General features: G+C 36.5%; 1 protein-coding gene across 14 annotated transcripts in view; it reads right to left on the bottom strand.

The window, feature by feature from the left end:
- Positions 1-12,769, bottom strand: part of ZWILCH (zwilch kinetochore protein) — a 36,368-nt gene that overhangs the window by 2,714 nt on the left and 20,885 nt on the right. For 9 of the 14 annotated variants that reach the window (XM_025472402.3, XM_025472400.3, XM_025472401.3 and 6 more), the window contains 10 exons: positions 12,632-12,725; positions 11,914-11,963; positions 11,192-11,297; positions 10,587-10,666; positions 8,602-8,758; positions 8,051-8,079; positions 5,984-6,120; positions 4,752-4,847; positions 3,480-3,592; positions 338-452 (listed from right to left, as the gene is read on the bottom strand). In XM_025472402.3, coding sequence (XP_025328187.1) covers positions 364-452; positions 3,480-3,592; positions 4,752-4,847; positions 5,984-6,120; positions 8,051-8,079; positions 8,602-8,758; positions 10,587-10,666; positions 11,192-11,297; positions 11,914-11,963; positions 12,632-12,725 — 951 coding nt within the window. In that variant the 3' untranslated portion in view covers positions 338-363. Of the gene's footprint in view, positions 1-337; positions 453-2,331; positions 2,501-3,479; positions 3,593-4,751; positions 4,848-5,983; positions 6,121-8,050; positions 8,080-8,601; positions 8,759-10,586; positions 10,667-11,191; positions 11,298-11,913; positions 11,964-12,631; positions 12,726-12,769 lie in introns of all 14 variants that reach the window. The other 5 variants (XR_007407280.1, XR_007407281.1, XR_007407282.1 and 2 more) reach the window with 4 other exon arrangements.

The following is a 12,769-nucleotide window of genomic DNA, read 5'->3' as shown; positions in this document are numbered from 1 at the left end:
TCAAATTGACACTCATTTAGGATTTTTCTCTCCCGTCAATATTTTTGAAATCAAACTCTCTACCACATATACAGATTTAAAATGCAAAGACATTTTAATGAAATGTTTTTGCTTTTCTGGTTTTAGGACTAATCTGACCTATTAAGTGGACTACAGAAGGTAGAAAGGAAATTAAAGACTTGCATTACTCTATAACATCTGGTAAACCTCTTGCCTGATTACTGAAAAATAATTCATATTCCAAATGTATTAAATCAACATTTCTGTTGTAGAAAAAACTGAAACATACATAATACATTACAAAGTATTTGGAGGGAATACAAAGTGAACATACTACCTTACAAAGGACTCCATCAGCACACTTCACTTGAAATGCACCTGGCTGCAGGTAACCAGGTTAGTGAAGAAGATCCTTTCTTCTAGGCTACCATTCAATGTTAATTCAGAAACATCTGTAACCAGACAGAGATTATAATTGCTAACCAGCCTGCTGGTCTACTAAATACTACTATATATTGCTGAATTTCATAATAATCCAGGGATAATCTAAATAAGATGTCTTCTACTTTGAATTTATAAGAAAAGCCACCAGGGACAATTCCTTTAAATAATAAACCCTCTGATGCACCAAAAACGTTGATTAAAGAAAATAAAAAGCAGATTTTTAGAAATACTATATTCTTATTTTGGAAGTCTACTGCTTTATCTTTATGCCTCATCCACAATAGTTAAACTCTTTTTCCAATCTTAACATGTTTCAGAAAACAATTTCTACTTGAGATTTCTAGTCTTACGGCCAGACACATATGCATTTTTTCCTCTCCTGAAGACTGTTGTATTAAAAAAAAAGATAGTACAATTAACATTTAAATGAGATTATGTTTCCAGTCTTGTGGGTTAATATTTTGGTTTCCACATTCTCACCATTACCAACAATCATTTGTGAAGTGCCTGCTGGGCAAGTACCACTTCCTCAGACACTGTTGTTCTCCCTCATTCGCTCGAAATCATTATTCTCTTTCCTGACATTTCTTCTCAAGGGTTCCTGCTTTTAATCTCAATGTTTTACTCAACAGTAACACATTAGATATCTTGAAAAGCTAGTTGTTGACCTAAGTGCTCAGTCCAATGAAGCAGAAAGTTAAACCTCTGAAATGCATATAATCTTTGGCAAAAATAAATCATGACTGGGCTTTAATATTTACAGTCAGGCCTTTGTTTGAATAACCCATGAGGCTTACAAACGAGGGCCTCCTTCACTAGTTGGTCTTACTTTGGGCTGGAAGTGACTGAATAATTTCTAGATAAACACATCAAGAACGTAAAATGGGTGGAAGAGGTTATAAAGTTCTAGCTAAAATGCAGTATGAGCGCTTTTCCAAGCACATAAATATACAATTTCATAAGAATTCCTATTAAAAAAAAAGAATTCCCTATTTTCACAAGTCATTGAAACAATGCATCAATAAATTGTTTTAACTCTAAACATTCAAAGCAACTCACTCTTTTTTGAAGTAATCTGCATCAAAGAGTTTAGATGGTACATTTAATCTATTTCACTTATTCAGCAGCATTGAAAAAAAGGTGTTTAATCTTGCATGAATTTCCTCAAAGAACAGGTTTGATCTTTATGTTATAATAAAACTTACTTTAAAAATGGCATTTTCCAAAAATGTATCACATATGCTCATAGCTTTAAAACGTTTTTAAATCATAAAATATAGGTCTTTTTAAAAACAAACAAACCTGAAACAACTTATGCAGAGAAAACAAAATGCTTAAATTAGTGGTTCTCAAACTAGTTGCACAGTGGAATCACCTGGAGAACCTCAAAAATCACAGATGTCTAGGCGCTAGCTCCAGAGACTCTGATTTGCTTGGTCTTGGTATTAAGACTTTAAAAGCTCCCTAAATGATTTTAATGTTCACTCAAAGCTGAGAACAAGCCCTCCCCCCACTGCATGCCATACCTCCAGGTTAAAATTTCATTGTATCCTTCCAGATCTTTTCTTATGCCTCACTCTCCATATTTTTTCCAGGCTTTTGCTACTGTAAACAATATCACATTTGTTCATAGGTCTTTTTGTACATGTTGGGTTTTATGCATGGAATAAATCCCTACTAATAAAACTACGGGCCTACAAAACGTATTTTAAAATTTTGGTGGGTATTGCTCTCCACAGAAGCTATACATCCTAACACGTCGACCAGCAATGTGTGAGGCTACATGTTCACATTCTTGCCAGTACTGTGACACCAAACTTTTTGATCTTTGCTAATCTGACAGTTGAAAGAGAATATCTCTGGAATGTAAGTTTGCATTTCTCTTACCATAGGTGGGGCTGAGCACCTTTTATTCTGAAGATGACATCTGAATTTCCTTTTTGGTAAAATTTTCGTGTTACTTGCCCATTTTTCTATTGCGTTCTTAACGTATTTTTCTTACTCATTTGAAACTTCTTTATATACCAGGCAATGTAGCCCCTTTTCTGAACGTGAGCTGTAAAATTAATTTTCCTAGTTTATCTTTTGTTTCGTGCCTGGTATTTTTTGTCATGCAGACATTTTTCTAACTTTATATGGTTGACTTTCAAGCTCTATACCTTCCATGTTTCATATCACACTTAGAAAAGACAGCATGATCTTCACTGATGGTTCTCAGGAAAATTATTCAGCTTTTTTTTTTTTTTTAATTATTCAGTTTCTTTAGGACTTTTATCATTCAGCCATATGAACAGAGAAGTTTCCATTGTGGTTGAGAGAAGTTTTCATTACGCTTGAATCAAAAAATATTTCGAGGAGAGAACATTCTCTGGAAATAATTTTGCAAGGTATCATCTCTTCAAGAGAACTATTTGTCTAGTTCTATAGTTCAACAACCAGCAGTGGTGGACTATAGGCTTTTGAAATCTTTTCAGATTCTGTCTTAAAACTGTCAGATTTGATTTTGGATAGTCCTCCCATTATCTGAAATGCAGCCATTTAAGATCTATACAAAGAGAGGACAGCACACTACAGTCCTCACACATGACAATGACAGTTTTACAGGTGCTTGCTGAAGGAGAAATACTTGGAGCCACCTTATTACACCAGGGGCTCACACACATTCTCTGACTGAAATGTACCATCTTTGATAGAATATTAGGAATATCAACCTTCTTCAAGCCCCTCAGAGCAGACATTAGATAGAAATATCATCACTGAGAGTAGTACACAAAAGAATGAGCTGGCATTTCAACCTTAAAATCTATTTTGACTCCCTGTATTCCATTGCTTGACCTCTTTTGATAAAAGGTTCCTCTATCCAGGATAATGAGAAAAAGTACTCTTCCAGGGATTTTTTTCCCCCAGAATATGTTTTACACTTAGAGTTCAGGAAAATTATTTAAAACAGAGTATGAGAGCTATCACAATATACCAGTAAAGATTCAGTTTCTCTTCTATTGGAATAATTTAACTAGATGACAAACCATCTTTACCAGGTTTGTGGAAACTCAGATGGTCTACAGGTGCGCTGTCACTCAGTTGCCAAACTGTTTTCACCTTCTTCTGACCACCACTTATTTCCACTTTCCATTTCTGTGGCTTCTCACTAAGGAAGGGAAAACATCAAAGGAAGAAAAAAGTCCCAGTTATTTCCTTCCTTCTATACTCATTAGTGAAGTCCTATGTGAGAGGCATAGAGGAAGAAGAGACGGACAGGACACAATCCTAAATTTTGGGTTTTGAGTCAGAACTACCTAGCAGTTCTGTGAGTCGGGGACTCACATCTAACAGGCATTCAGAAACACAGCCCAAAGCTCCAGAGAAGCTAGAGATGCGAGTTGTGATCATCATTGGCCCAGAGGAAGCAAGGCCTTGAGTATGAATACAATCAGCCAGGAAAGAAAGTAAGAAGAAAAAGAGCAACAGTGGAGTTCTGGTGAAAACTCATACGAGAAGCAGGCAATCTTGGAGGTGGACAAGAGAGATGGAATTAAAATTAAGATACAAGCTATGTCACAGAAATGAAGCAAGGGGATAGGTCCCAGAAAGGAATAATGTTAAATGCCTAACAGCCTTGTGAGTACTTACTTGTAAGGAGAATGAATTGGTGGGCCAGCTAATTACACAAGGGGCTAAAACACACTCTTTTACTAGAAAGTTGTTCCATGGATTTGGCAATTAGGAAGTCACTGGAGACCTCTGCCAGAGCAGTTTCAAGGAATGACAGGGTTTGGCCAGAAGGGAACCAAACTGAGGGAGGGTATAAACACAATAGCTTCAGTAGGAGAGAAATTTCAAGTACACTGCATACAGAGGGGAGAGTTGGGGAGACCATCATTTAAGGCAATATCAAAGTCCATGTGGATGGCCAATCTGTGCCCTAAGCCTCACAGTCCCATACCTCCCCAATCCCAAGGCTTCTCTCGCTCCCACAGCCATAGCCTTGACTTTGTCATTATTACCCTAATCACTTCCTTTCCAATCTGTCATTTCCCTTCTGGCTATATTTTCTGCCCTATACTGTGAAAGAATTAGATTGAGAAAAAATGAAAGACTAGAGGCCCACTGGCAGAAAGAGAAAAGACAAAAGAAAGGTCTGGGAGAAGAAAGAGGGTGAACTATCAGATGATAGTCAAAGAGTGGGATAGAGATGATTAAGGTTTCAGAGGTGGAACAACTCTTGGTCATGAAATCCCCAGGGAAAGGACACAGAAATTGCCCAGGAATTATAGCCAGACTTAAGACATAATTATTAAATTGCTGACCTTTGATACAAATTTTTTACAGCAGCTGGTCTAACTGGCAGCTGAAAAACGTGTTGCTCATCAAGAGGATTTTGTCTGTAATATTTTATGCAGGATCTAAAACAAAAACCAACAACAAAAAAAGGACCTCTTTTAGGAAAAAAGTCTCTTGGAGATAAAGGCTTTCTGATAATCTAAAGCTCATAAGCCAAACATTCCATTCAGTACCACCAACCAAAACAACAAAAGAATAATTTCAGGGACACGAAAGTAAATGAACAAAAAACAATGCCCCCTCCCACACAAAAGTTAGGTTGTTTTTGACTTTGAAAGGAAATCTCATTTAACTTTTTTTCCCCCAATTTTTAAAAATCAATAGAAGACATATTTCTCATAAAATATAATTAAGTTGAGCCAAAGTAAAGGAATGAGTGGGGAAAAAGAGGTATCAGTAAAAGAAAACCAAAAAGAAGCAAAAGAGAGACAAAGATTTAGCCTCCATGGTTTTCAGACTCTGGGGAATTAAAGAGTTAACTCATTTACAGTATTCATCTTTAATGAAAATAAATCTTTTAGATTCTGTCAACAATTTCTAATTTTTCCCTTTACAGCTGAGATAAATTCTGATTTCAGGAAAGGCCACAGTACATTTCCTTCTACAGGGAAAAAAGTCAGCCCTTCCACCAGATTGTAAATTCACTCATTTCCAATTTAAGGCTTCAAATACACGTAAGACACCAGCAACCCACTTAAGAGGATCATTGCAAACTGTTTCTAGGCAAAGTTACCAGCAGAATCTCTAAAATAGAAGTCTAATAATATTTGGTTCCATGCAAGTACTACATGGAGATCTAGCAATCATTAGTTTGGCCCCGGTGTATAAGGAAAGAAAGGAGAAGAGTCATGACACCTACCTACTAGGTGTCAGGTACTTCATTCACATGAACATCATTAACCCGGACAACAAACACATGAGGTTACTAGTTCCTGTTTCTAGATGAGAAAACAAGAGGAAGCGAAAAGAAACTTCCTCAGGAAGTCGGAAAGTTCTAGAACCAAGGGTTGAACCAGAGTCCTTCTGAATCCAAAGTCTTTCCCTTCCTCCAACAGGGACTGAGAAGCATTCTGCTACTGTGAAGACAGGCTGTACCGATTCTAGTCTAACTGGTAATAAAAACTGCACATATTTTGGCTCCAGCTGTTTCACAAGAGAAAACATGTTTATGTGAAGGGAACAAGAGAGCAATACTTACTGTGTTAAAGCAAAGAGGAGCTCGTGTTGGGGTTTAATGAAAAGCATGCAACTGACTAATATTTCTAGAATATGGTGGAGTTTTTGAACACGATACACCTGTTCTTGTATATCTACTGATGGAGTAATGAAATATTCCTGGAATGAAAAACAGTACAAGCAAAAGAGGGAGTTAAAGAACAAGAACCACCTTCAGAAAGATTGCTATGCTTGCTAAACCTCAACTAGGCCTGATTAATAGGAAAAAAAAAATTGAGGCAGCCAGATAGAGTTTATCACTCTTCAATGCTATTCTTCAGACTAAATCATGAGCAAAGTTGTCACTGAGAATGTTCTCAGCAAACCATTACATTCTCTGGTCAAAACAAATCCGAGAACTGCCTTACCAAGGAGGCCTGAGTGGATAACTAATACCACGCACCAAGCTCTCCAGATGGAATGACTGGCAAATCCACAAGATAACTCTTAACTTCAATACCCTTGCCAGGTTGACAGAAGTGTCAACCTCTAAAAATAAGTTAACAAGTACAAAGAAATCAATCAAGTGTATTGATAAGCTTCCATTCACATCAATTATTGGTAGATTGGTACAACCCTTTAAAAAAATAAAACTTGGCAATGTATGTCAAGCATCAAAAAATGCTCAGACCTAATACTATTTCTGAGAACACATCCTAAGGAAATCCTCCATGGTAAATATGGTAGGTGGGATTCTGTGATGGCCCCCAAATTCCCACTGCCTAAACTACACATCCCGTATGATCCCTTCCCCTTCACTGAGGTCAGAACTTGTAAATATGATGGGCTGTTACTTCCATGATAAGGTTACTAACTGACGGCTTTGAATTAATCAAAAGGGAGATTATCACCTGGTTATCACTACAACCTACCTAATCAGGTGAGCCTTTTAAAAGAAAGTGAAGTATTAGAGATGCTCTCCTGTTGGCTCTGAAGAAACAAACTACCTGCCACGTTGGAGAGAATGCCACATGGCAAGGACCCACAAGCAAACCCTAAGACCTGAGACTGGCTCTGGACCAATAGCTAGCAAGAAAATGGGCACATTGGTTATCAGGCTACAAGGAAATGAATTCTGCCAACAACGAATGAGGGAACTTAGACTATCTTTCCCTAGTCAAGCTGACACCTTGATTTAGCCTTGTGAAACCCTAAAGCAGAGGACCCAGCTAAAATGTGCCCAATGCCCAACCCAGGGAAACTGGGATGTAATAAATCTGTGTTCATTTAAGCTTCTAAGTTTGCGGTACAGAAGCGCCCCCCATCTTATCCAAGGTTCCACTTTCCATGGTTTCAGTCCTTCTGAAAGGTCAATAGTAGCCTAATACTAGGTCACAGTGCCTGCATCACTTACCTCCCTCAATCTCATCAGCATTTTATCATGTTCCAACATCACAATAAGGGTGAGTACAGTAAGATATTGTAAGAATGATAGAGACCACATCCACATAACTTTTATTACAGTATATTATAATTGTTCTATTTTTAGTTATTGCTGTTAATCTCTGTGCCCGAACTTTAGGATAGGTAAGTGTGTATAGGAAAAGACACAGTATATATAGGATTCAGTATTGCCCATAGTATTGCCCATGGTATTCCCCACGGATAGGTGGGGACTACTGTAATTTGTTATGCAGTAACAGAAAACAAATACAGTAAGGGAAAAGCATCAGAATCGTTTGAAGTAGGAGATGATTTGTTTTAAAACACATAATCTTGAGCTGCAGGTCTATGGAGTCTCTGAGGCCCAGGAATTAGCAATTCAATAAGCTTTCAAGGAGCCTCCAAGTATAAGGACTATTGTGTCAAAAGTTTGGAGTCAAATCATATTAAAATAAAAATAGGCAAATGAAATGACTGGGGGGGGGATTCATGAAAATAAAAAGTACTTTATCTGGTTACTTATTGGTTTGTCTACTTATCTATCTGTTCCCTAGATCCTAGGAGAGAGGCTAGCATGGAATAAGTATTTAGTATCTGCAGGTAGGATGAATTAAGAAAAAAAAAAAAAAAAAAACCCACTAACTTTAGAATAAAAAAACCAACTCACCAAATGATTTAAAGATGCAAGTTCCTGACCTAGTAAGAAAAAACACATAAATGCAAATAAGCTTTATTAGGTATTGTCAATTACTTGTTAAGGAACCTAAGTAAAATTTTTCAGAGTTCATATACAAAAAAGATGCTCAAGCTAAATAGTTACTCAGAAATGGCCAAGTTTTCTGGCATGTTACACCACAAATACATATTAATACTATTCTAAAATGATCACAGCTTGCCTCTAATAAAAACAACCAAGTGTTGGGTGGTAAGAGAGTATCCCACAAAGAAGTTTTTTTATTTACTACACTAACCTCGTAGATCTCAAAATGTTTGAACTCAAAACACAAGCAAACAAAAACTAGAGTCATATTTAATCAAATAGCTTTATCAAGAAGGAAATTGAGTGCCAGAGTACAGAAGCGCTGGTCTCACAGTGATTTGTAGGCAAAGTCAGCGCTATAAATGAGTAGGGCCAAGTAGGAAGAAAAAGCCTGTGAATATCTATGGCTGACGACTGTGAAGTGCTTTTTAATTTTTTGAGCTGAGAAAGGAACTCACCTATGAAGAAACTGATAAAATCTTTCTTTAGTTTGTCCAGACCAATTTCCAAAAGCATCTTAACTGGAATAGTCCCACTGAGAGTAACTGTGTCCATGGTTCCATGATAAGACTGATGAATAAGCTTACTTAATAAACTGTTACTTCCACTGTGGAGCTAGAAATTTAAAAGAAAATTATAAAGCCATAAATGAAAATATAAACAAATCCAATAAACAAAACAGAAGCAAACTATATTGGCTATGAACTAAAAATTATAAGCTTGCATATTTAGTCTCCTAATACCAACAATTATTTGAATAAAAATAAAAATAAAAAGTTTGAACTTATGTCTAAGTTACAAACATGGCAGTTCCTGAAGTGTCATTCCTATAGCATTTGCTTTAGGCCAAGGCAACTATGAAGAGTTTCAATTTATCATTCCCCAGATACAATTCCACCAAAAAAGAAGACAGAGTTGATCCTCTGAAGCTTTGTAACCAGGACCTCTTTTCTCCTAGCTGATTAAGGGCTACTGGGCATCTTTCCCAACTGAGTATACTCAGTATACTCAGATACTGAGTATCTTCCTCTGCACAGAACATCTGCTACTGTGGGCCAACTCCCTTCCTCAGTGGTTTCCACATGTGTCAGAAGTTCCTTGGCTACAATATCTAACTAGATCTACTATATCTAACTAGATCTGCAAATCAAGAACTGTGAACTTATAGATCTAACACATGTACCAAATGTTAAGCACTTCATTCTAAAGATACCTAAATATTGGGCATTTTCTATGTCTATTAGACTAATATGTCCAATAGACTAATGTCTATTATCTCTAGTCTCCATCATAACCTTCTGCATTTCCCTTGTTTTAATAAAAACAATTTCTGGGTTGTCTGCACTCATTGCACATGGCAGGGATATACTCGCAAACATCTCACAAACACAGAAAGTTGCATGAGAAAATCCCCTGCGGCTGAGGTTAAAATGCCTATAGTCGCTACTGCCCAGTGAGGAGCAACACTGACATGCCTTCGTTTGCACTGGATCTTTGTGCAGACCCATGAAGGTTTCTAAGTTTTGGAGTCGTGAATTGGCAGCTACCATACTTCAAAGAATTCCCATGAAATGAAGAATTTTTTAGTTTCTAGTTTTTTACTTACCTTTTTCTTGACTGTAAAAGCACAAGTTCATTATGAAATATCCATAAAGTATAAAAATGTAGGATGCAGTTGAAAAAAATCACTTGTAACCTTAGCACTAGAGGCAACTGCTGTAACATTTTGGGATATTTATTTCCAGGTTTTTCTCTCCAAAATTTACTTTCTTCATGCAATAGTGTATAGTCCTTTCTTTTTACTGCAGATTGTAAGCATTTCTCCACATAATCCATCAGCATCATTTTCAGCAACGATTACATATGCCATTATGTGGCCATATCATTAACCCATGAACAGGGGAAATTTAGGCCATTTATAATTTTTTGCTACTATAAATGAGGCTGTGGGGACTATTCTAATATAGAAAATCTTAATACGTATTCCTGTGTATAAGCTTAGGGTAGATCCTAAGAAAAAAATAATGATTCAAAAAAATAATGATTCATACGTTTGAGGACCTCAATACATTACTCAAAATTGCTTTCCAGAGATTATCCCAATTTGTACTCTCATCAGTAGTATATAAGAATAATCATTCAGAGCAACAATGGTGACAATACTAGTTCACAAATACTGAACACTTAATTATGAGCTAGGAGCTTTACATGAATTAAATTAACTATTATTTATTATTTATCACTAAACACCACTATGAGGTAGGTACTTTTCCTACCCCTACTGTATAGATGAGGAAGCTGGAGCAAAGAGACATAAAGAATCGTTTACACAGCTAGGAAAGCAGCAGGGCTGGATTCAAACTTAGGCAATCTGTTCCCAGGCCTATGCCTTAACCTTCAGAGCCATGCCAATTAAAAAGTGTTCTAACACTACTAAACCTACCCATGGCTGTATATCACCACGTTGCAGACTCTGGATGATCAGTGTGAAACACTTCACCAAGTCTTGGTATGAAACCACACCTTGGAAAACAAGTTAGTCCAACATTACATTCATGGTATTTCTGCAGATCAGATATATCATCAAAATTAAGCATACACAAATAAGTAGAAGACAGTACCTGTACTTCTGGGTGGGGAGAAGGGGAAAGAAATTCAAGCCAAAAAGAAAAAATTTAACACATCCTCTACAGTAAGAGAGTAAACTCACTGTCACAAAATAATACAGTACAATATTAAGGACTATCTTTTCCTCTTCCTAATAGTTATAATTCCACTAAGGTGTAGGTTTTGGTTCATATAAATATTAACATAAAAACCACCTATGTCTTACATTCAAGGCAAGAGAAAAGAACAGACTCTAGGAATTATCTTGCCTTAGTACAGTTCTTGAGTAGAATGTGCTAATACCTCACTAGAAATGAATTTGAGAAGCTACGAACCAGCCCTCCACACAAGACTAGTAGTACACTTAGTCCTATATTATTTTCAAAGTAAACCTAACCAATGACAGGAAACATTTATTTCACAATCATGACAGATACCTACTACCACTCATTTTGAACCACAGCTGCTCAGCAAAGTCGAGATCCCCCCGTACGGTGAAGAGACACTCAATGGAGCGGTCAACTGCAGCACTGTCATGCTTTACTATCTGAAAAAAGAGCATCACAGAATACTCAGTTTATTAAAAAAGAAAAGAAAGAGTTCAAAGCCAGTGAGCTTTCAAATGCTGCTCCAAGAATATGGGGATCCACAGATGGGAACAAATTTTTTACAATCTCGCTCACTGATGAGGAGACACAAAATGAACTGGACCCTTAAAATTGTTGTAAAAGTGTGATGCCTCAAAGCAAGCATTGAACTTTCCTTCAGTGCAAAAATACTTAATTAAATGACATTTGTCTCCATTTTCCTATTTTATCAAATGACAACCTATTTAGTTTAATGATACCAGGAAAGGCATACTATCATACCATTTTATAGTATACTAATATAATACGACCATCTTATAGCATATGGACATAGTCATTTCTGCTTCTCTGCAGTTGATCAATTAATAATACATATGTATTAGTTCTCTTCAAAAGCATTTGTTAGTTCTTAAGGAAAATAATCACCAGTGTTGACATAAAAGACCAACAAAAAACTACCTTCAAAATGCTACCTTGGCTGTACCAGATCCAGCTGAAATGGTATGACATGAACAATAGCCGTAAAACCAAATTTTAAAGCTATTTCAGGGCACAGTTCTGATAAGAATTGCTTACCTCTGTGTCTTTCTTTGTAGAATCACCAAATTCATCCAGCTTATTTAAGTCTAGAAAGTAGTAAAAGCTTATTAACTCTACATCCTATTTTTCTGCTTTCTAAATTATTTCCTGGGCAGGGTGGGGGTGACTGGGTGATGGGCACTGAGGGGGGCACTTGATGGGATGAGCACTGGATGTTATGCTATATGTTGGCAAATTGAACTCCAATAAAAATAAATTAATTAATTAATAATAAAAATAAATAAATAATTTCCATCCCAGTCCTGTTTTCAAAAGGTAAATAAGGACAGTAGAAGTACAACCAGGGATTTTAACAAATTATTAGCTCTCTAATGGAAGTTATGATAGACATCTACCAAGCAGGGGTGTGGAGATAACGGAGATACAGTGAGAGCCCATGACACACAATGTTGGGCACATGGTAGGTGCTCAAAGTTTCTGTTCCATCCCTCTTTTCCTATTATCTCAAATACAGCTGTGGTATGTAAAATTTAAATTCAATATTAATTCTTAAAAGTACTTAGACCTGCACTGTTAGTAATCTGTTCTTCTGATCATGACAGACCTCACAGCTTTATAAACTTCCCAACTTTTAGACTTTACCAAGCCTAAAAAGATAACTTATTTTTAAATTTAGAAGGTATAAATTCTCAACAAAGGGAAAAAAAAAAAACAAAAAAACAGTATACAGAGCATGAGTTAGGAAAACAAAGACCATTCAGAAATTCTTGCACAAGTTCAACAGCAGATTTTACTTCTAGAGGCTCAGGCCATTCAGATACACCAGTCCTCAAACCATCAGCCAAAACCTAAGAGAGATTTAAAAAAAGAAAAAGAAAAAGAAATACAATTT

The sequence above is a fragment of the Canis lupus genome, chromosome 30 (genome assembly GCF_003254725.2).
Source record: "Canis lupus dingo isolate Sandy chromosome 30, ASM325472v2, whole genome shotgun sequence".
Classification (NCBI taxonomy): Eukaryota; Metazoa; Chordata; class Mammalia; order Carnivora; family Canidae; genus Canis; species Canis lupus.
Note: the sequence above shows the minus strand (reverse complement) of the source record. Positions and strands in the feature narration are given on the sequence as shown.